General features: G+C 45.2%; 1 protein-coding gene across 1 annotated transcript in view; it reads right to left on the bottom strand.

Annotated features, from left to right (window-relative positions):
* Window positions 1–998: 998 nt before the first annotated feature.
* The window catches only part of GRM2 (glutamate metabotropic receptor 2), an 80292-nt gene continuing 59291 nt past the window's right edge, over window positions 999–21999 (bottom strand). The window contains exons 4-7 of the mRNA XM_040408037.1: window positions 6316–7153; window positions 4248–5311; window positions 1900–2068; window positions 999–1072 (exon numbers count right to left, since the gene is read on the bottom strand). Of these exons, the coding sequence (XP_040263971.1) occupies window positions 999–1072; window positions 1900–2068; window positions 4248–5311; window positions 6316–7153 (2145 nt within the window). The remainder of the gene's footprint in view (window positions 1073–1899; window positions 2069–4247; window positions 5312–6315; window positions 7154–21999) is intronic.

Genomic DNA, 21999 nt, shown 5'->3' with positions numbered 1-21999 from the left:
TAAGTAATGTATGTACACAGTGACTGCACCAGCAGAATAGTGAGTGCAGCTCTGGAGTATAATACAGGATGTAACTCTGATTATGTAGACTGATTCTATATGTGACCTGTGGTATTGAGCATAAGGTTGAAGCTGCAGTTAAAGGGGCGGTGAAGAATTCTAACAGTCGGGGATCAGACACTTTATTTACATTGCACTGATGTTTCATCACAGAATTTTCCATCCTGCGCTTCTTCTCAACGCTCTTTATTGGTCACCAGTGAACAGTGATCTCGATAATTTAGTGCAAATAAGACATAGAAGGAAACACATTGTCTCATTATCACATAGTCTGCAGCATTTGTGATTGAACGGGGGCCTAATGAGTCACTACGGGGCCCCACAGCTTACACTGGGGCCCCTCTTCTCTATGACCAGCATTAGCAGCAAGTGAGTTCAGGATACGGAAATGTTCTGGATATTGTGGTCTCTGCTTTTTCCCCAGTGTTGTTTCCACCCAGCAACCTCCAGATTCCTCTACTCTGCCACTGGTCACAGTGGTCCTCAGCTGCTCCTCCTGGTAGTCACCCCCATGTCACCGAGATCCACTGGTTGCTGCCATCGGTTGTGTCACATTCTCCCACTGCTGTAGATACGGACTGTACACGTCCAGTGGTCCCTCTGGATTTCTCAGCCATTTGTCCTGTATATAGTCACACTTTAAGGAGCTGAACGCCTTCCTGCCGCCTCATCGTCTTCTTTGTCTGGGGGTCCGTACTCCTCATGGGGCCCCCATGTTCCTCATGGCCTGTATCATTTTAGGGCCAGCATCAATAGGTTTGTGCGAGGAGACATAATGAAGGTTTGGTGTCCTGCAAGACCAAAGAACCTAAGCAGCCATTCCTGGTGGTCTCTACAGATGACCGGCTCAGTCTCTCCAGACACTTCCTGCAGGATCCTTGAGGCCTGACCTTCCATGATGTCATCATGACATCATCAGCTCCGGCCTTCTCTCCACATCAGAGGGACGAGGTCGTAGAGTCAACCACTTCACGGCCATTGCACACCGTGGGGACGTACTGGACGGTGGAACCTGCAAACACAATTCAGTTATTGCAGCGTCCCCGGACCCTCTCCAGCTGCTTTATGGGGGCAGACTGGTGTTTCTTTAGGTTTTCTATGGGGTTGTTGCTGCAGATTTATTAGACTACTTTGGTACTACTGTAGGGAGAAGCATTAATGAGCACTTCGTTAACTCCCTCGTTAGAGAGGACGCAGAGTCTCTGCAGGTTAATGGGATGCCAGCGGCTTCTCTAAGGTCGTGAATTTAAATCAAGCCATTAAAAGGGTCCCTGGGGCATCACGGGCAGGAGGAGCAGAGGAAAGGACAATGGAGAAGGGGCTTGTGGTCCTCCATCTGCATTGCTCCACATCTGACCTGTGGTTAATAGCAGCAGCATATGGGACCTCGCTATAGGGATTCGCCGTCTGCGCCAGGACCGAATAATAAAGACCCTTCAGCCTAAGAGCTAATGCAGCTTGGGAGGGGGTCGGGGGGCTCGTCCTGCATCTCTCCATCTTCTAGCTGAAGAATACCATGTCCTCAGCTGATCTGTAACTACATGCCCCGGAAGCCCTGCTACTGCCCCCCGACTATAGGTACAAGCATTGGGCCAGATAGAACTTTTCTTATATTACTACTGCTCAGTGGTCTCCAGACGCCCGGTCCAGACCTCAAATATGTGGCCCCGATGCATCTCTGTATACTGATATCTATAGCTGGAGGACGACCCCCATGTGGTGCCATCCATGTTGAAGAGCAGAATAGTTGGGCAGTGTTTGCACCGGACGGCTCAGGGGCTGATATCACGTTTACTGACCCCCCTGAATATTTACTGGGGCAACGCCCCTCATACTCACCACGCGACCCTCCTGCCCCGGTGGCACTGAAGCGGTTGGTGGCACTGCGGTGGCTAGTGACATTTTTCTGTGGCTGGAACATTATTATGTGGATCTTTGGAGTAAACAGACATCCTAGGACAACAGAGCCACTGAGACTGACCGACACGCACAGGGTGGTCGTCTGAACCTGAAACCGAGGACACAATGGAAGAGAATTCATATACTGGTCACAACAGGAAAAAACTCTCATCATCCTCATGGTATAATACAGGAATCAACCAGAGAAAAGCCTTATAGACACAGAAATCCTGCACGATTCACCCACCTACAGCGGAGCCCGTATCTGGCAGACACAATGTATCATCACCTGGGAGCAGATACATTGTGTTATGAACTGACAACAGATACAATGTATCATCAACTGACAACAGATACAATGTGTTATCAGCTGAGAGCAGACACAATGTATCATCACCTGAGAGCAGATACAATGTGTTATGAACTGACAACAGATACAATGTATCATCAACTGCCAACAGATACAATATGTTATCGGCTGAGGACAGATACAGTATATCATCATACCTGGGGGCAGATACGTTGTATCATCACAACTGAGAGCAGATACAATGTATCATAACACCAGAAAGCAGATACAATGTATCATCATACTTGGCAGCAGATACAATATATCATCACACCTGAGAGCAGATACAATGTATCATCATACTTGGGAGCAGATACAATATATCACACCTGAGAGCAGATACAATGTATCATCACACCCGAGAGCAGATACAATGTATCATCATACCTGGGAGCAGATACAATGTATGATCACACCTGAGGACAGATACAATGCATCATCATACCTAGGAGCAGATACAATATATCATCATACCTGGGAGCAGATACAATGTATCATCATACCTGGGAGCAGATACAATGTATGATCACACCTGAGGACAGATACAATATATCACACCTGGGAGCAGATACAATGTATTGTCATACCTGGGAGCAGATACAATATATCATCACAGCTGAGAGCAGATACAATGTATCATCATACTTGGCAGCAGATACAATATATCATCACAGCTGAGAGCAGATACAATGTATCATCATACTTGGGAGCAGATACAATATATCACACCTGAGAGCAGATACAATGTATCATCATACCTGGGAGCAGATACAATATATTATCACACCTGGGAGCAGATACAATATATCACACCTGAGAGCAGATACAATGTATCATCACACCTGAGAGCAGATACAATGTATCATCATACCTGGGAGCAGATACAATATATCATCATACCTGGGAGCAGATACAATATATCATCATACCTGGGAGCAGATACAATATATCATCATACCTGGGAGCAGATACAATGTATCATCATACCTGGGAGCAGATACAATGTTTGATCACCTGAGGACAGATACAAGCAGCAGACGTTGGATCTGCATTGGGCAGCACATGAGCTGGTATGAGGCATAGTATGGGGGCACCTCCTATAGTTGACATGTATATCAAGATTGAATGTTCCAGCTGAAACAAGTCAAGGGGGCGCAAAACTATCCCCCCTTGAGGGCATGCTATGTGTTAACTGTCACCAGGTCGCATTCCCAACCCTTGGACTGCACTAATCCAAATTGTGACACCCTAAATGGACATTCTGAGGGGACCATTGGGAGGTTGCACTTGGCATCTTTTAGATATAGAGGAAGATGCTGGAGGTGAGCAGCAGTGAGGTGTTTCTGGAAGATGGTGGATGCACCACGGACAAGAGGGGTGAAAGACTTAGAGCGCAGATGAAGAAGATATGAGAGCGCAGCAAGTGACCTACAAGGAATGGAGGGATGCTGCATGATACTCCCCAAACCTGTGATCCAGCGCAGGAAGTGCTGCCCTATTACAGTCCCTCTGAATAAAGGAGTATGGCTATAAGGGGCAGCGTTAGCAGGTGCATCCAGAACCTGGCGTCTGAAGGGCAGGGGATGGATGAGGGATAGACAAGGGTAGGTGCCCACCTAGGGCATGACCTTGCAGCAAAGATCGGAAGGTGCAATGCTCAAGACACAACTGCTGCATTATTGCAGTAAATCATGGCAAAAACCTTGATAAAACTAAGATGATTCCTATAACACAAATCTTGTGCTGGACCTTTTACGTTTGAAGGACCTGCAGTCACATCACCGTCTGGGAAGGTCCTCAAACCAGTGAATGTAGCTGCATAGAGGAGGAGGAGGAGGAGGCAGTGAGCTGCTCTGTGTATGTGTCTGTATTTATCTAGGGGTCTGTGTTTGTTTTTAGGGTCTGATCTGGGGTCTGTATTCATTTAGGGGGTCCTCACCCTGTAATCACTTGAGGTGACATAGAAGATGGGCAGGAAGGCGAGCCAGATGATGCAGGTGGTGTACATGGTGAACCCAATGAATTTGGCTTCGTTAAAGTTCTCGGGACACTTCCTGGTCTTGAATGCATAGAGGGTGCAGAGCAGAACCAGGAGGACGTTGTAGGAGAGGGACACCAACATGCTGCTGTCACCACTATTACACTTCAGTGTTACCACGTATCGCTTATCAGGGGCCGTGTCCTTGCGAGTCCCAGCCGGCTCGAGAAGCAGCCACCCCAGCACCACAAGCAGCTGGCAGGAGATGAGCGCCATGCAAATCCCGACCTGGGAGGCCGGACTTATGAAGCGAGGTCTCTGCACCCCATCTTGTGCACCATTGAAGATGCGGGCAATCCGGTTGGTTTTTGTCAACAGAGCCGAGTAGCAAATAGCAAAGGACGTGCCGAGCCCTAGACGACGAAGCGTGCAAACACCGGTGGATGGCTTGGCAATGAAGATGAAGGTCATGGCATAGCAGAGCAGCACTCCAATCAGCAGGATGTAACAGAGCTCTCGCCCTGAGGCCTTCACGACGGGCGTATTATTATTCTGAACAAACATCCAAATCACAAACAGGGTGGAGAGTAGACCCAGGCAGGAGAGGCAGACGGGCCCCAGGGCCCAGGCATCACTCCAGCGGATGTACTCCTGAGGAAGCTCGAAGCAGTCTTTGAGGTCCGCATTGGGCCAGTACCCCAGGCCACAGTCCTTACAAGTGAACTCATCGAGGAGGTACTCGTGTGGCTGGCAGGGGATGCAGATCCAGCAGCAGACATCTCCAGGCTGCATGCTCTTCACCTCATTTTTCTTGCAAGGGTCACTGCACTGAGACACAGGCACCGAGCTGAGCGCCCATGGGATCCGGCTGGTATTGAGCGTCAGCTCCTCAGCCCAGTAGCCGACTTTCTGGTAGCGGTATTGTCCATTTGTTTTCTGGAAGCAGAAGATGTTGTAACGACCTATTCCATCACCAAACTTGTCAAATCTCACAATGCTGTGAGTGTCCGGAGGAGGGAACGGAGCTGAAGGAAAACAGAAGACTCGTTAGAGACACTGCTTATGGTAACAAGGGTCTGAACTAAGCAGGACGAAGACACAGCGTGCGGATGATGAGACTCCCAATCCAGAGCCAAGTCAGCAGACCGCCCGTTACATCTCCAACCGGTGGCTCAACAGCTGTTGCAAAACTACAACTCCCAGCATGCTCATTCCAGCTGTCAGAGGATGCTAGGAATTTGGTTCTGAAACAGCCGGAGAGCCGCATATTGGAAAGCTGTCCTAAGACACCCTGGAGGAGAAATGTTCTAATGGGCCTCTCCAGGCTACTCTCACACCCGCGGTTTGGCTTTCCGTTTCTGAGATCCGTTCAGGGCTCAGCGGTCCAAAACGGTTCAGTTTTGCCCTAATGCATTCTGAATGGATAAGGATCCGCTCAGAACGCATCAGTTCGCCTCCGTTACGTCTCCATTCCGCTATGGATGCCGCTTGCAGCGTTTTGGTGTCCGTCTGACGAAACTCAGCCGTCCTGGCGCACAATGTAAGTCAACGGGGACCGATCAGTTTTCTATGACACAATAGAAAACGGATCCGTCCTCCACTGACTTTCAATGGTGTTCAAGACGGATCCGTTTTGGTTATGTTAAAGATAATACAAACGGATCCGTTCTGAACGAATGCAGACGCTTGTATTATCTGAACGGATCCGCACCAAACGCGGGTGTGAAAAGGTAGCGTTAATTATGCAACTTTGTAACATACTGTGTGTTTCCTTTTTTTGCTGTCAGTGAATGGAAGCTTTCTTGTTTACATTCAGAGGTTGAAAACTTGTGAAGATTATGTTCTGCATTACATGAGCCTCCCATTCACTGACAGCAAGCAGAGAATGCTATTATTGGCAGCTCTTGTTGATCAACAGTTCTAGGCGTTATTTCAGGACGTTTTGGAAAATGTCAGACGTAAAGTGACGTTAAACAGTCTACAGATGAGGACACTGCAAAGGAATCTGAACATCGTAGAATCTGCTCACCATCGAACTTCACGTTCAGGATGTAATCCCGGTAGAAGCGGCGTCCATTGATTGGGTTCATAAAGGGGCACATGCTGCTGGCGTTGGGGCACAGGGTCTGGTGCATGTTGTGCAGGGCGTGAGCAATAGCGTAAACAGCATTCACCACAAACATGATCTTGGATTCTTGCTCGAATTTGACGTCTTGCAGGGAATGCTTCATGCAGTCTGAAGAATTGAGCCGGCACTGAAACTTATTCTCCCAGAATTCCTTGAAGAACGGATTTCGAGTGTTATTGAGTGGATGTAAAGACTGGAAATATCTTGAGAACTCAAACAGCGGGTACGATGCCAGCTCAATGGTGATGGCGCCTTCAGCCACCTCCTCACTCCCGGACACCACGCTCTCCAGTGCTCCCCAACCATCGCTCGCCACCCACATAAAGGAAACGTTGAGTTGCTGGGCAGCAGCCAGAAGTTCTCGGGCATCCTCAATCTTGGTGAAGAGCACGATAACCCGGGCACTAGGTTTCTGCTGGAGGGCTTTGATTACACTGGTAAAGGTCTTCTTGTTCATGGAGCGCCCAACCTTTTCGGAGGTAGCAATGCAAATATTACGAGCCCTTGCCTCCTGCTCGAAGGCTTCAATGCCAGTCTCACCATAATCCCCTTCAGATGCAACAGTAGACACATAGGTCCAGTTGAAGAAGCGTAGGATCTCTGCCATGGCCTTGGCTTGGAAGAAGTCAGGAGGAACAGTGCGGGCAAAGAAGTCATAACGGGTCTTGTCACTCAGCTTGGCACTTGTAGAGGCGTAACTGATCTGTGGGATCTGGAAGAGCCTCAGGAGGTTGGCAACCTGGGAGAATGGAGAAAATATGAGTTGGGGTATAGCATGGAGACAACGATATCACCAGAGAAGTCACAAGGTCCCTAAATAACCGTGCAACTATTCTTAAATGCCTGTCTGTGTGCAAGGTGCAAGAAACGCCCAATATAAAGTCAATATGAAGGCCAGAGGAGAATGGGTACCCTGCAAGTACACCTTATGTAGCTTCACCGGGCCCCTCAGGAAAAAAAGGGCCAGAACCCATGTTTATAGAAACAAGAGTGAGAGCCTTCTGGTGTAACATGAAGCGGTGTGTAATGCCGCCCAACTACCACACACCTCCATAAAACTGGTGTCTTTTCATGGCCTAGAAAAGCCTTCGGGCTCCCAAGGAACCAAGTGCAAGTGTGACCTTTGCACATTCTATAGCTTTGCCCCCCAGATTTCTATTGGATCAATGTTTCAACACATTAATTAATATATGCAGAGGTCCCTCAAGTTACAATATTAATTGGTTCCAGGAAAACCATTGTATGTTGAAACCATTGTAAGTTGAGTAATTGGTTCCAAAGCCCCAAAATGTCATCCAAGATAAGAGAAAGTGAAGATTTAAGAGAAATAAGCAGATAACTAAGAGAGAGAAAGCAAGTCCTTACATATAACAGTCAGGAATGGCTGCTAACTCGCAACTAATACCAGATATTTTACCAGAGAAGTGGCCTTGATTGGTTGGATCTGAGTCTAAAACATTGTATGTTGAATCTAGTTTCAACTGACGATGGGTCAGAAAAGACCATTGTATGTTGAAAATGTTGTATCCTGAGGCCATTGTGTCTTGAGGGACCACTGTACCCCCCTCCTCCTATAGTCACTCCTGTCACCATGCCATGAAGAAGGAAGCTGCTGTCTCTGATCGTAGGGTGGTCCCTAAAAGAGATTACAAATATGGCTGATGTTCTTCCTAGAAATGTTCAATGAGAGAAAACCTGGAGTCTGTGAGTGTCTGGACCTAAGACAACTCTGACTGTCTCACTTATGGGACTGGTCTTTGGCTTAACCCTGGCACATAAAAGTCCATGATGGGGATTTTCTGACAGTTTCAGTCAATGACATTCACATTATTCTGGGTTCTGTTTCCATTAACAATGTCCTGCCTCTGACAACCATCCCTGAACAGATACTTCTCTTATCCCCTAAAGGTTGGCCCTAGGCTGATCTCAGCAGACACCATACCAACAACCTTCTATGACAATAGCCTTGGTATTATGTTGAATCTGATGGCGTTGGCCAGGTCAGCCCCTCAGGACAGTCACTAATCGTCCTCTCGAGTGTTTGATTCCCCTGCAGTGCCCCCACAGGAGAAATGAAGTATTACATAGTACATATAGAAATCACTGGGTTCTCTATGTAATGTATGGTCCTACAGAGAGACCTTGTTGGTGGCCACTCTCTACCTTGGCTAATAGATAATTGTTCTCCATAGCGGAAGCCACAATTAACTTAGAACTCTCTAAAGTGGTTATAAAAATACATGTTGTTAACCAGACAATCCCTTTAATGAAGAGGAGGCCCTCTAGTATCTGCTGAGGTGCCAGAAAATCAACTTCATGTGACGGAGGCCTCGTCTCTATGCATGAAATGCACCAGCACAGATGTTCTTCCATGCATTTACCTGTATAGAGACATCACTATAAGAGCCTCCAATGACTCCACTGATCGCTGTGAGTGTATCCCCATGGATAGCATAGGATCCATCCGGGCAGATGTACTGAGGACCATCACCCCGAGTCAAGGATCCTCGCACCAACTCCAAGGCTTGCTCTAGGGCATAGGTATCTTTGGAGCATGTGTCCAAAATGTGCGCTCCCAGTTTAAGTCCTGGAAGAATTCTGGGGTCCTTGTTAATGGCATCTAAAGCAAAAAGCATGGCCTCCAGCCGCTGCAAGCCCCGATGCTCGTTCATGCGTCCACACTCAGATCCAGGGCCCCCTTTCTCATGGACTGGAAAGAGGCCTCCTATGACCAAATCACCTTCAAAACGGATCTCCGGTCTGGGGATTTTGCTGCTTTTCTCAGTGCTAAAGACAGGAAGCAAGAACAGCGTCCAGAAGAGGTTAGCCATTGGCTCAACCAGGACTGTGAAATGTAGGAATAAAATACTGAGAAGTCACTTCAGGAACTGCTGGAGAACAGGAGAAGGCATAGAGGAACCAAGAATGAATCCTGCTCCTTTATCCTGAGTAGAGAGAAAGAGAGAGACAGAGAGAAAGGTCAAAGCTACAAGTGGTGAAAGACACAAGAGAAACTAGCTTCTTTACCTCATATCATTCACTGTACATAAACTACACCGGTCTACAAGGAGGCAGTACTATCTGCATCTACATCATATACAAGGAGACACAGGGAGGCAGTGATATCAGTATCTACATCATATACAGGGAGAGACAAGGAGGCAGTACTATCTGCATCTACATCATATACAAGGAGACACAGGGAGGCAGTGATATCAGTATCTACATCATATACAGGGAGAGACAAGGAGGCAGTACTATCTGCATCTACATCATATACAAGGAGACACAGGGAGGCAGTGATATCAGTATCTACATCATATACAGGGAGAGACAAGGAGGCAGTACTATCTGCATCTACATCATATACAAGGAGACACAGGGAGGCAGTACTATCTGTATCTACATCATATACAAGGAGACACAGGGAGGCAGTGATATCTGTACCTACATCATATACAGGGAGAGACAAGGAGGCAGTACTAGCTGTACATACATCATTTACAGGGAGAGACAGGGAGGCAGTACTATCTGTATCTAGGTAATTTACAGGGAGAGACAGAACTATCTGTACCTACATCATTTACAAGGAGGCAGTACTATCTGTACCTACAACATGTACAGGGAGAGACAGGGAGGCAGTACTATCTGTACCTACATCATTTACAGGGAGGCAGTACTATCTGTACCTACAACATTTACAGAGAGAGACAAGGAGGCAGTACTATCTGCATCTATATCATATACAAGGAGACACAGGGGGGCAGTGATATCAGTATCTACATAATTTATTGGGAGACACAGGGAGGCAGTACTATCTGTATCTACATCATTTAGAGGTAGACACAGGGAGGAAGTACTATCTGTACCTACATCATTTACAGGAAGAGATGGGGAGGCAGTACTATCTGTATCTAGGTAATTTACAGGGAGAGACAGAACTATCTGTACCTACATCATTTACAAGGAGGCAGTACTATCTGTACCTACAACATTTACAGGGAGAGACAAGGAGGAAGTACTATCTGTACCTACATCATTTACAGGAAGAGATGGGGAGGCAGTACTATCTGTATCTAGGTAATTTACAGGGAGAGATAGAGAGATAGTACTATCTGTACCTACATCATTTACAGGGAGGCAGTACTATCTGTACCTACAACATTTACAGGGAGAGATAAGGAGGCAGTACTATCTGTAACTGCATCATTTACAGGGAGAGACAGGGAATCATTTACAAGGAGGCAGTGCTATCATTACCTCTTTATCATTTACAGGGAGGCAGTACTATCTGCATCTATATCATATACAAGGAGACACAGGGAGGCAGTAATATCAGTATCTAATAATATATTGGGAGACACAGAGAGGCAGTACTATCTGTATCTACATCATTTAGAGGTAGACACAGGGAAGCAGTACTATCTGTACCTACATCATTTACAGGGAGAGACAGGGAGGCAGTACTATCTGTATCTAGGTTATTTACAGGGAGAGACAGTACTATCTGTACCTACAACATTTACAGGGAGAGACAAGGAGGCAGTACTATCTGTACCTACAACATTTACAGGGAGAGACAAGGGGGCAGTACTATCTGTACCTACATCATTTACAAGGAGGCAGTGCTATATTTACCTCTTTATCACTTACAGGGAGAGACAGGGAATCAGTACTATCTGTACCTACATCATTTACAAGGAGGCAGTGCTATCTTTACCTCTTTATCATTTACAGGGAGAGACAGGAAGGCAGTACTATCTGTACCTACATCATATAAAAGGAGAGACAGGGAGGCAGTGATATCTGTATCTACATCATTTATAGGGAGGCAGTGATATCTGTATCTACATCATTTATAGGGAGACAGAAAGGCAGTACTATCTGTACCTACATAATTTACAGGAAGAGACAGGGAGGCAGCACTATCTGTACCTACATCATTTACAGGGAGAGACAGGGAGGTAGTAATATCTGTACCTACATCATTTACAGGGAGGCAGTACTATCTGTACCTACAACATTTACAGGGAGAGACAGGGAGGCAGTACTATCTGTGTCTAGGTAATTTACAGGGAGAGACAGAGAGACCGTACTATCTGTACCTACATCATTTACAGGCAGGCAGTACTATCTGTACCTACAACATTTACAGGGAGAGACAAGGAGGCAGTACTATCTGCATCTATATTAAATACAAGGAGACACAGGGAGGCAGTGATATCAGTATCTACATAATTTATTGGGAGACACAGGGAGGCAGTACTATCTGTATCTACATCATTTAGAGGTAGACACAGGGAGGAAGTACTATCTGTACCTACATCATTTACAGGAAGAGATGGGGAGGTAGTACTATCTTTATTTAGGTAATTTACAGGGAGAGATAGAGAGACAGTACTATCTGTACCTACATCATTTACAGGGAGGCAGTACTATCTGTACCTACAACATTTACAGGGAGAGATAAGGAGGCAGTACTATCTGTAACTGCATCATTTACAGGGAGAGACAAGGGGGCAGTACTATCTGTACCTACATCATTTACAAGGAGGCAGTGCTATCATTACCTCTTTATCATTTACAGGGAGGCAGTACTATCTGCATCTATATCATATACAAGGAGACACAGGGAGGCAGTAATATCAGTATCTACATAATTTATTGGGAGACACAGAGAGGCAGTACTATCTGTATCTACATCATTTAGAGGTAGACACAGGGAAGCAGTACTGTCTGTACCTACATCATTTACAGGGAGAGACAGGGAGGCAGTACTATCTGTATCTAGGTTATTTACAGGGAGAGACAGTACTATCTGTACCTACATAATTTACAGGGAGGCAGTACTATCTGTACCTACAACATTTACAGGGAGAGACAAGGAGGCAGTACTATCTGTACCTACAACATTTACAGGGAGAGACAAGGGGGCAGTACTATCTGTACCTACATCATTTACAAGGAGGCAGTGCTATCTTTACCTCTTTATCATTTACAGGGAGAGACAGGAAGGCAGTACTATCTGTACCTACATCATATAAAAGGAGAGACAGGGAGGCAGTGATATCTGTATCTACATCATTTATAGGGAGGCAGTGATATCTGTATCTACATCATTTATAGGGAGACAGAAAGGCAGTACTATCTGTACCTACATAATTTACAGGAAGAGACAGGGAGGCAGCACTATCTGTACCTACATCATTTACAGGGAGAGACAGGGAGGCAGTGCTATCTGTATCTATGTCATTTACAGGGAGAGACAGGGAAACAGTACTATCTGTACCTCTATCATTTACAAAGAGGCAGTACTATCTGTACCTTTTTATCATTTACAGGGAGAGACAGGGAGGCAGCACTATCTGTACCTACATCATTTACAGCGAGGCAGTACTATCTGTATCTACATCATTTACAGCGAGGCAGTACTATCTGTACCTACATCATATACAGGGAGAGACAGGGAGGCAGTAATATCTGTACCTACATCATTTACAGGGAAACCGGGAGGCAGTACTATCTGTACCTACATCATTTACAGGGAGAGACAGGGACGCAGTGATATCTGTATCTACATCATCTACAGGGAGAGACAGGGAGGCAGTGCTATCTGTACCTACATCATTTACAGGGAGAGACAGGGAGGCAGTGCTATCTGTACCTACATCATATATGGAAAAAGTGAGGGAGACAGCACTATCTTTGTTGGATATATTATTGCCCCCTGGAATGGTCACTGTTGTATTACAATGATATCTAAGCACAGCGCTGGAGATGACAGACTGATATGGACCTTAGATTGTGAGCCCCATTGGGGACAGTTGGATGATGCTGATGTCTGTAAGGTGCTGCAGAATATAGTATCGCTATATCAGTGCAAAAAGAAATAAACTAAGTGATGGGGACTGTGAGCTCCACAGAACTCTGTTGCCTTCAATCGAACATTATGTACCAGAATCTCCCGGATCATTTAACTCTCGCTGCTTAGAACAATCCCCTATTCTGCCCCCTCCCAACATGTAGCGCCATAGAGACACACAACCCGGATGAGACATAAAACATCAGCGCATCTGAGAGGAGGAAGAGCGGCAACCAGTGCACTGTCCACTACTAGAGCCATAGAATAAGCCAGGCATGGACTACTGAGCTTCTCATTCAAATTCCACTCATTCCTCTCCTGAAATCCTCTGTGCTGCTGGGGACCCTGCTCCTTCTACTATGTAACTCTCACTCTGTGACCTCCACAAGATCTGCACACTCCTCTCCTGAAATTCTCTGTGCTGCTGGGACCCTGCTTCTTCCACTATGTAACTTTCAGACTGGTTCTTCAGTCAGGTCAGACTTCAGGGAATGGGGGGGAGGGGTACAAACTTCTTTATGCTATGTGTGATTGCAGGTGACACGGAGGGACTGACACATGGACACATTGCAGGGACCCCATAGAGTCTATAGGACAGGCATCCACCTCGCACTCATCTCCAGGGCGGCCACTGGGATTCTCTGCTGTGGTCAGGTTCCTGGCTGAAAGTGTTCGGTTCTTGGGAAATTCTAGAAGGACTCGGTCTCACCTTCTTTCCTCCCACACATCACCTACCGGGTGTACACAAATGTCCCAGAATATCCTGCAATGCCTTTTAAGCTGGACCCTCAGCCACGGACCCCCGCAGCCAGGAGGTCTTTATCCTGCACAGTACAAAGCACTAATCTGCCGCTATACACCACACATCCATCTGGCTAAAACCCCCACCCCCAGCTCCTTCACTGCTCCCCTCTGTATATTTTCTCATATTTGAATGTGTAATATGTTACTGGATCCCAGGGACTTCACATATTTCATGTCATTTCAAAAGGAACCTGTTGGCAGGAAGGACTAGTACAACTAAAAAAAAGAAATGGGGCCATTAAGGGCAGCTCACTACACACAGATTATACAGTCACCACTAGGGGGAGCTCACTACATACAGATTATACAGCCACCACTAGGGGGAGCTCACTACATACAGATTATACAGTCACCACTAGAGGGAGATCACTACATACAGATTATACAGCCACCACTAGGGGAGCTCACTACACACAGATTATACAGCCACCACTAGAGGGAGCTCACTACACACAGATAATATGGACACCACTAGGGGGAGCTCACTACATACAGATTATACAGCCACCACTAGGGAGAGCTCACTACACACAGATATTACAGCCACCACTAGAGGGAGCTCACTACATACAGATTATACAGCCACCACTAGAGGGAGCTCACTACATACAGATAATACAGTCACCACTAGAGGGAGCTCACTACATACAGGTTATACAGCCACCACTAGGGAGAGCTCACTACACACAGATATTACAGCCACCACTAGGGGAAGCTCACTACACACAGATTATACAGCCACCACTAGAGGGAGCTCACTACACACAGATAATACAGCCACCACTAGGGGGAGCTCACTACACACAGATAATACAGCCACCACTAGAGGGAGCTCACTACACACAGATTATACAGCCACCGCTAGGGGGAGCTCACTACATACAGATTATACAGCCACCACTAGAGGGAGCTCACTACATACAGATCATACAGCCACCACTAGGGGGAGCTCACTACATACAGATTATACAGCCACCACTAGAGGGAGCTCACTACATACAGATTATACAGTCACCACTAGAGGCAGCTCACTACATACAGATTATACAGCCACCACTAGAGGGAGCTCACTACATACAGATTATACAGTCACCACTAGAGGGAGCTCACTACATACAGATTATACAGTCACCACTAGAGGGAGCTCACTACATACAGATAATACGGACACCACTAGGGGGAGCTCACTACATACAGATTATACAGCCACCACTAGAGGGAGCTCACTCCTTACAGATTATACAGCCACCACTAGAGGGAGCTCACTACACACAGATTATACAGCCACCACTAGGGGGAGCTCACTACATACAGATTATACAGCCACCACTAGAGGGAGCTCACTACATTCAGATTATACAGCCATCACTAGAGGGAGCTCACTACATACAGGTTATACAGTCACCACTAGGGGGAGCTCACTACATACAGAGTATACAGTCACCACTAGAGGGAGCTCACTACATACAGATTATAGAGCCACCACTAGAGGAAGCTCACTGCATACAGATTATAATCTCCTGACCTCCGTTTAGTAGTGGCAGTACATATCTGTATGCACTAATCTCCTGAGCTCCCTTTAGTGGAATATTTTTGCATGTAGTAATCATTTGAGCTCCTTCTAGGGGTGCCTGTATATATCTGTATGTAGTAATCTCCTTAGCTCCCTCTAGTGGTGGCTGTATATATCTGTATTTAGTAATCTACTCAGCTCCCTGTAGTGGTGGCTCTATTTATCTGTATGTAGTAATCTCCTGAGCTCCCTCTAGTGGTGGCTGTATATATCTGAATGCAGTAATCTCCTGAGCTCCCTCTGGTGGTGGCTGTATATATCTGTATGCAGTAATCTCCTCAGCTCCTTCTAGTGGTGGCTGTATATATCTGTATGTAGTAATCTCCTTAGCTCCCGCTAGTGGTGGCTGTATATATCTGTATGCAGTAATCTCCTGAGCTCCCTCTAGTGGTGGCTGTATATATCTGTATGCAGTAATCTCCTCAGCTCCTTCTAGTGGTGGCTGTATATATCTGTATGTAGTAATCTCCTGAGCTCCCTCTAGTGGTGGCTGTATATATCTGTATGCAGTAATCTCCTGAGTTCCCTCTAGTGGTGGATGTATATATCTGTATGTAGTAATCTCCTGAGCTCCCTCTAGTGGTGGCTGTATATATCTGTATGTAGTAATCTCCTTAGCTCCCGCTAGTGGTGGCTGTATATATCTGTATGCAGTAATCTCCTGAGTTCCCTCTAGTGGTGGATGTATATATCTGTATGTAGTAATCTCCTGAGCTCCCTCTAGTGGTGGCTGTATATATCTGTATGCAGTAATCTCCTGAGTTCCCTCTAGTGGTGGATGTATATATCTGTATGTAGTAATCTCCTGAGCTCCCTCTAGTGGTGGCTGTATATATCTGTATGTAGTAATCTCCTTAGCTCCCGCTAGTGGTGGCTGTATATATCTGTATGTAGTAATCTCCTGAGCTCCCTCTAGTGGTGGCTGTATATATCTGTATGTAGTAATCTCCTGAGCTCCCTCTAGTGGTGGCTGTATATATCTTTACGCAGTAATCTCCTGAGCTCCCTCTAGTGGTGGCTGTATATATCTGTATGTAGTAATCCCCTGAGCTCCCTCTAGTGGTGGCTGTATATATCTGTATGCAGTAATTTCCTGAGCTCCCTCTAGTGGTGGCTGTATATATCTGTATGCAGTAATCTCCTGAGCTCCCTCTAGTGGTGGCTGTTTATATCTGTATGTAGTAATCTCCTGAGCTCCCTCTAGTGGTGGCTGTATATATCTGTATGTAGTAATCTTCTGAGTTTCCTCTAGTGGTGCCTGTATATATCTGTATGCAGTAATCTCCTGAGCTCTCTCTAGTGGTGTCTGTATATATCTGTATGTAGTAATCTCCTGAGCTCCCTCTAGTGGTGGCTGTATATATCTGTATGTAGTAATCTCCTGAGCTCCCTCTAGTGGTGGCTGTATATATCTGTATGTAGTAATCTCCTGAGCTCCCTCTAGTGGTGGCTGTATATATCTGTATGTAGTAATCTCCTCAGCTCCCTCTAGTGGTGGCTATTTATATCTGTATGTAGTAATCTCCTGAGCTCCCTCTAGTGGTTGCTGTATATATCTGTATGTAGTAATCTTCTGAGCTTCCTCTAGTGGTGCCTGTATATATCTGTATGCAGTAATCTCCTGAGCTCTCTCTAGTGGTGTCTGTATATATCTGTATGTAGTAATCTCCTCAGCTCCCTCTAGTGGTGGCTGTTTATATCTGTATGTAGTAATCTCCTGAGCTCCCTCTAGTGGTGGATGTATATATCTGTATGTAGTAATCTCCTGAGCTCCCTCTAGTGGGGGCTTTATATATCTGTATGTAGTAATCTTCTGAGCTCCCTCTAGTGGTTGCTGTTTTTATCTGTATGTAGTAATCTACTTAGCTCCCTCTAGTGGTGGCTGTATATATCTGTATGTAGTAATCATCTGAGCTCCCTCTAGTGGTGGCTGTATACATTTGTATGTAGTAATCATCTGAGCTCCCTCTAGTGGTGGCTGTATGCATTTGTATGTAGTAATCTCCTGAGCTCCCTCTTGTGGTGGCTTTATATATCTCTATGCAGTAATCTTCTGAGCTCCCTCTAGTGTTGGCTGTATATATCTGTATGTATTAATCTCCAGAGCTCCCTCTAGTTGTGGCAATCTTCTGAGCTCCCTCTTGTGGTGGCTGTATACAGTACAGACCAAAAGTTTGGACACACCTTCTCATTCAAAGAGTTTTCTTTATTTTCATGACTATGAAGGCATCAAAACTATGAATTAACACATGTGGAATTATATACATAACAAACAAGTGTGAAACAACCGAAAATATGTCATATTCTAGGTTCTTCAAAGTAGCCACGTTTTGCTTTGATTACTGCTTTGCACACTCTTGGCATTCTCTTGATGAGCTTCAAGAGGTAGTCACCTGAAATGGTCTTCCAACAGTCTTGAAGGAGTTCCCAGAGATGCTTAGCACTTGTTGGCCCTTTTGCCTTCACTCTGCGGTCCAGCTCACCACAAACCATCTCGATTGGGTTCAGGTCCGGTGACTGTGGAGGCCAAGTCATCTGGCGCAGCACCCCATCACTCTCCTTCATGGTCAAATAGCCCTTACTTTCAAAGTTTTCCCAATTTTTCGGCTGACTGACTGACCTTCATTTGTTAAATTAATGATGGCCACTCGTTTTTCTTTACTTAGCTGCTTTTTTCTTGCCATAATACCAATTCTAACAGTCTATTCAGTAGGACTATCAGTTGTGTATCCACCTGACTTCTCCTCAACGCAACTGTTGGTCCCAACCCCATTTATAAGGCAAGAAATCCCACTTATTAAACCTGACAGGGCACACCTGTGAAGTGAAAACCATTTCAGGGGACTACCTCTTGAAGCTCATCAAGAGAATGCCAAGAGTGTGCAAAGCAGTAATCAAAGCAAAAGGTGGCTACTTTGAAGAACCTAGAATATGATATATTTTCAGTTGTTTCACATTTGTTTGTTATGTATATAATTCCACATGTGTTAATTCATAGTTTTGATGCCTTCAGTGTGAATCTACAATTTTCATAGTCATGAAAATAAAGAAAACTCTTTGAATGAGAAGGTGTGTCCAAACTTTTGGTCTGTACTGTATATCTGTATGCAGTAATTTCCTGAGCTTCCTCTAGTGGTGGCTGTATATTTCTGTATGTAGTAATCTCCTGAGCTCCCTCTAGTGGTGGCTGTATATATCTGTATGTAGTAATCTCCAGAGATCCCTCTAGTGGTGGCTGTATATATCTGTATGTAGTAATCTCCTGAGCTCCCTCTAGTGGTGGCTGTATATATCTGTATGCAGTAATCTCCTGAGTTCCCTCTAGTGGTGGATGTATATATCTGTATGTAGTAATCTCCTGAGCTCCCTCTAGTGGTGGCTGTATATATCTGTATGTAGTAATCTCCTTAGCTCCCGCTAGTGGTGGCTGTATATATCTGTATGCAGTAATCTCCTGAGTTCCCTCTAGTGGTGGATGTATATATCTGTATGTAGTAATCTCCTGAGCTCCCTCTAGTGGTGGCTGTATATATCTGTATGCAGTAATCTCCTGAGTTCCCTCTAGTGGTGGATGTATATATCTGTATGTAGTAATCTCCTGAGCTCCCTCTAGTGGTGGCTGTATATATCTGTATGTAGTAATCTCCTTAGCTCCCGCTAGTGGTGGCTGTATATATCTGTATGTAGTAATCTCCTGAGCTCCCTCTAGTGGTGGCTGTATATATCTGTATGTAGTAATCTCCTGAGCTCCCTCTAGTGGTGGCTGTATATATCTTTACGCAGTAATCTCCTGAGCTCCCTCTAGTGGTGGCTGTATATATCTGTATGTAGTAATCCCCTGAGCTCCCTCTAGTGGTGGCTGTATATATCTGTATGCAGTAATTTCCTGAGCTCCCTCTAGTGGTGGCTGTATATATCTGTATGCAGTAATCTCCTGAGCTCCCTCTAGTGGTGGCTGTTTATATCTGTATGTAGTAATCTCCTGAGCTCCCTCTAGTGGTGGCTGTATATATCTGTATGTAGTAATCTTCTGAGCTCCCTCTAGTGGTGGCTGTATATATCTGTATGTAGTAATCCCCTGAGCTCCCTCTAGTGGTGGCTGTATATATCTGTATGCAGTAATTTCCTGAGCTCCCTCTAGTGGTGGCTGTATATATCTGTATGCAGTAATCTCCTGAGCTCCCTCTAGTGGTGGCTGTTTATATCTGTATGTAGTAATCTCCTGAGCTCCCTCTTGTGGTGGCTGTATACAGTACAGACCAAAAGTTTGGACACACCTTCTCATTCAAAGAGTTTTCTTTATTTTCATGACTATGAAGGCATCAAAACTATGAATTAACACATGTGGAATTATATACATAACAAACAAGTGTGAAACAACCGAAAATATGTCATATTCTAGGTTCTTCAAAGTAGCCACGTTTTGCTTTGATTACTGCTTTGCACACTCTTGGCATTCTCTTGATGAGCTTCAAGAGGTAGTCACCTGAAATGGTCTTCCAACAGTCTTGAAGGAGTTCCCAGAGATGCTTAGCACTTGTTGGCCCTTTTGCCTTCACTCTGCGGTCCAGCTCACCACAAACCATCTCGATTGGGTTCAGGTCCAGTGACTGTGGAGGCCAAGTCATCTGGCGCAGCACCCCATCACTCTCCTTCATGGTCAAATAGCCCTTACTTTCAAAGTTTTCCCAATTTTTCGGCTGACTGACTGACCTTCATTTGTTAAATTAATGATGGCCACTCGTTTTTTCTTTACTTAGCTGCTTTTTTCTTGCCATAATACCAATTCTAACAGTCTATTCAGTAGGACTATCAGTTGTGTATCCACCTGACTTCTCCTCAACGCAACTGTTGGTCCCAACCCCATTTATAAGGCAAGAAATCCCACTTATTAAACCTGACAGGGCACACCTGTGAAGTGAAAACCATTTCAGGGGACTACCTCTTGAAGCTCATCAAGAGAATGCCAAGAGTGTGCAAAGCAGTAATCAAAGCAAAAGGTGGCTACTTTGAAGAACCTAGAATATGATATATTTTCAGTTGTTTCACATTTGTTTGTTATGTATATAATTCCACATGTGTTAATTCATAGTTTTGATGCCTTCAGTGTGAATCTACAATTTTCATAGTCATGAAAATAAAGAAAACTCTTTGAATGAGAAGGTGTGTCCAAACTTTTGGTCTGTACTGTATATCTGTATGCAGTAATTTCCTGAGCTTCCTCTAGTGGTGGCTGTATATTTCTGTATGTAGTAATCTCCTGAGCTCCCTCTAGTGGTGGCTGTATATATCTGTATGTAGTAATCTCCAGAGATCCCTCTAGTGGTGGCTGTATATATCTGTATGTAGTAATCTCCTGAGCTCCCTCTAGTGGTGGCTGTATATATCTGTATGCAGTAATCTCCTGAGTTCCCTCTAGTGGTGGATGTATATATCTGTATGTAGTAATCTCCTGAGCTCCCTCTAGTGGTGGCTGTATATATCTGTATGTAGTAATCTCCTTAGCTCCCGCTAGTGGTGGCTGTATATATCTGTATGCAGTAATCTCCTGAGTTCCCTCTAGTGGTGGATGTATATATCTGTATGTAGTAATCTCCTGAGCTCCCTCTAGTGGTGGCTGTATATATCTGTATGCAGTAATCTCCTGAGTTCCCTCTAGTGGTGGATGTATATATCTGTATGTAGTAATCTCCTGAGCTCCCTCTAGTGGTGGCTGTATATATCTGTATGTAGTAATCTCCTTAGCTCCCGCTAGTGGTGGCTGTATATATCTGTATGTAGTAATCTCCTGAGCTCCCTCTAGTGGTGGCTGTATATATCTGTATGTAGTAATCTCCTGAGCTCCCTCTAGTGGTGGCTGTATATATCTTTACGCAGTAATCTCCTGAGCTCCCTCTAGTGGTGGCTGTATATATCTGTATGTAGTAATCCCCTGAGCTCCCTCTAGTGGTGGCTGTATATATCTGTATGCAGTAATTTCCTGAGCTCCCTCTAGTGGTGGCTGTATATATCTGTATGCAGTAATCTCCTGAGCTCCCTCTAGTGGTGGCTGTTTATATCTGTATGTAGTAATCTCCTGAGCTCCCTCTAGTGGTGGCTGTATATATCTGTATGTAGTAATCTTCTGAGCTCCCTCTAGTGGTGGCTGTATATATCTGTATGTAGTAATCCCCTGAGCTCCCTCTAGTGGTGGCTGTATATATCTGTATGCAGTAATTTCCTGAGCTCCCTCTAGTGGTGGCTGTATATATCTGTATGCAGTAATCTCCTGAGCTCCCTCTAGTGGTGGCTGTTTATATCTGTATGTAGTAATCTCCTGAGCTCCCTCTTGTGGTGGCTGTATACA

Source organism: Bufo bufo, chromosome 9 (assembly GCF_905171765.1).
Source record: "Bufo bufo chromosome 9, aBufBuf1.1, whole genome shotgun sequence".
Lineage (NCBI taxonomy): Eukaryota > Metazoa > Chordata > Amphibia > Anura > Bufonidae > Bufo > Bufo bufo.
Note: the sequence above shows the minus strand (reverse complement) of the source record. Positions and strands in the feature narration are given on the sequence as shown.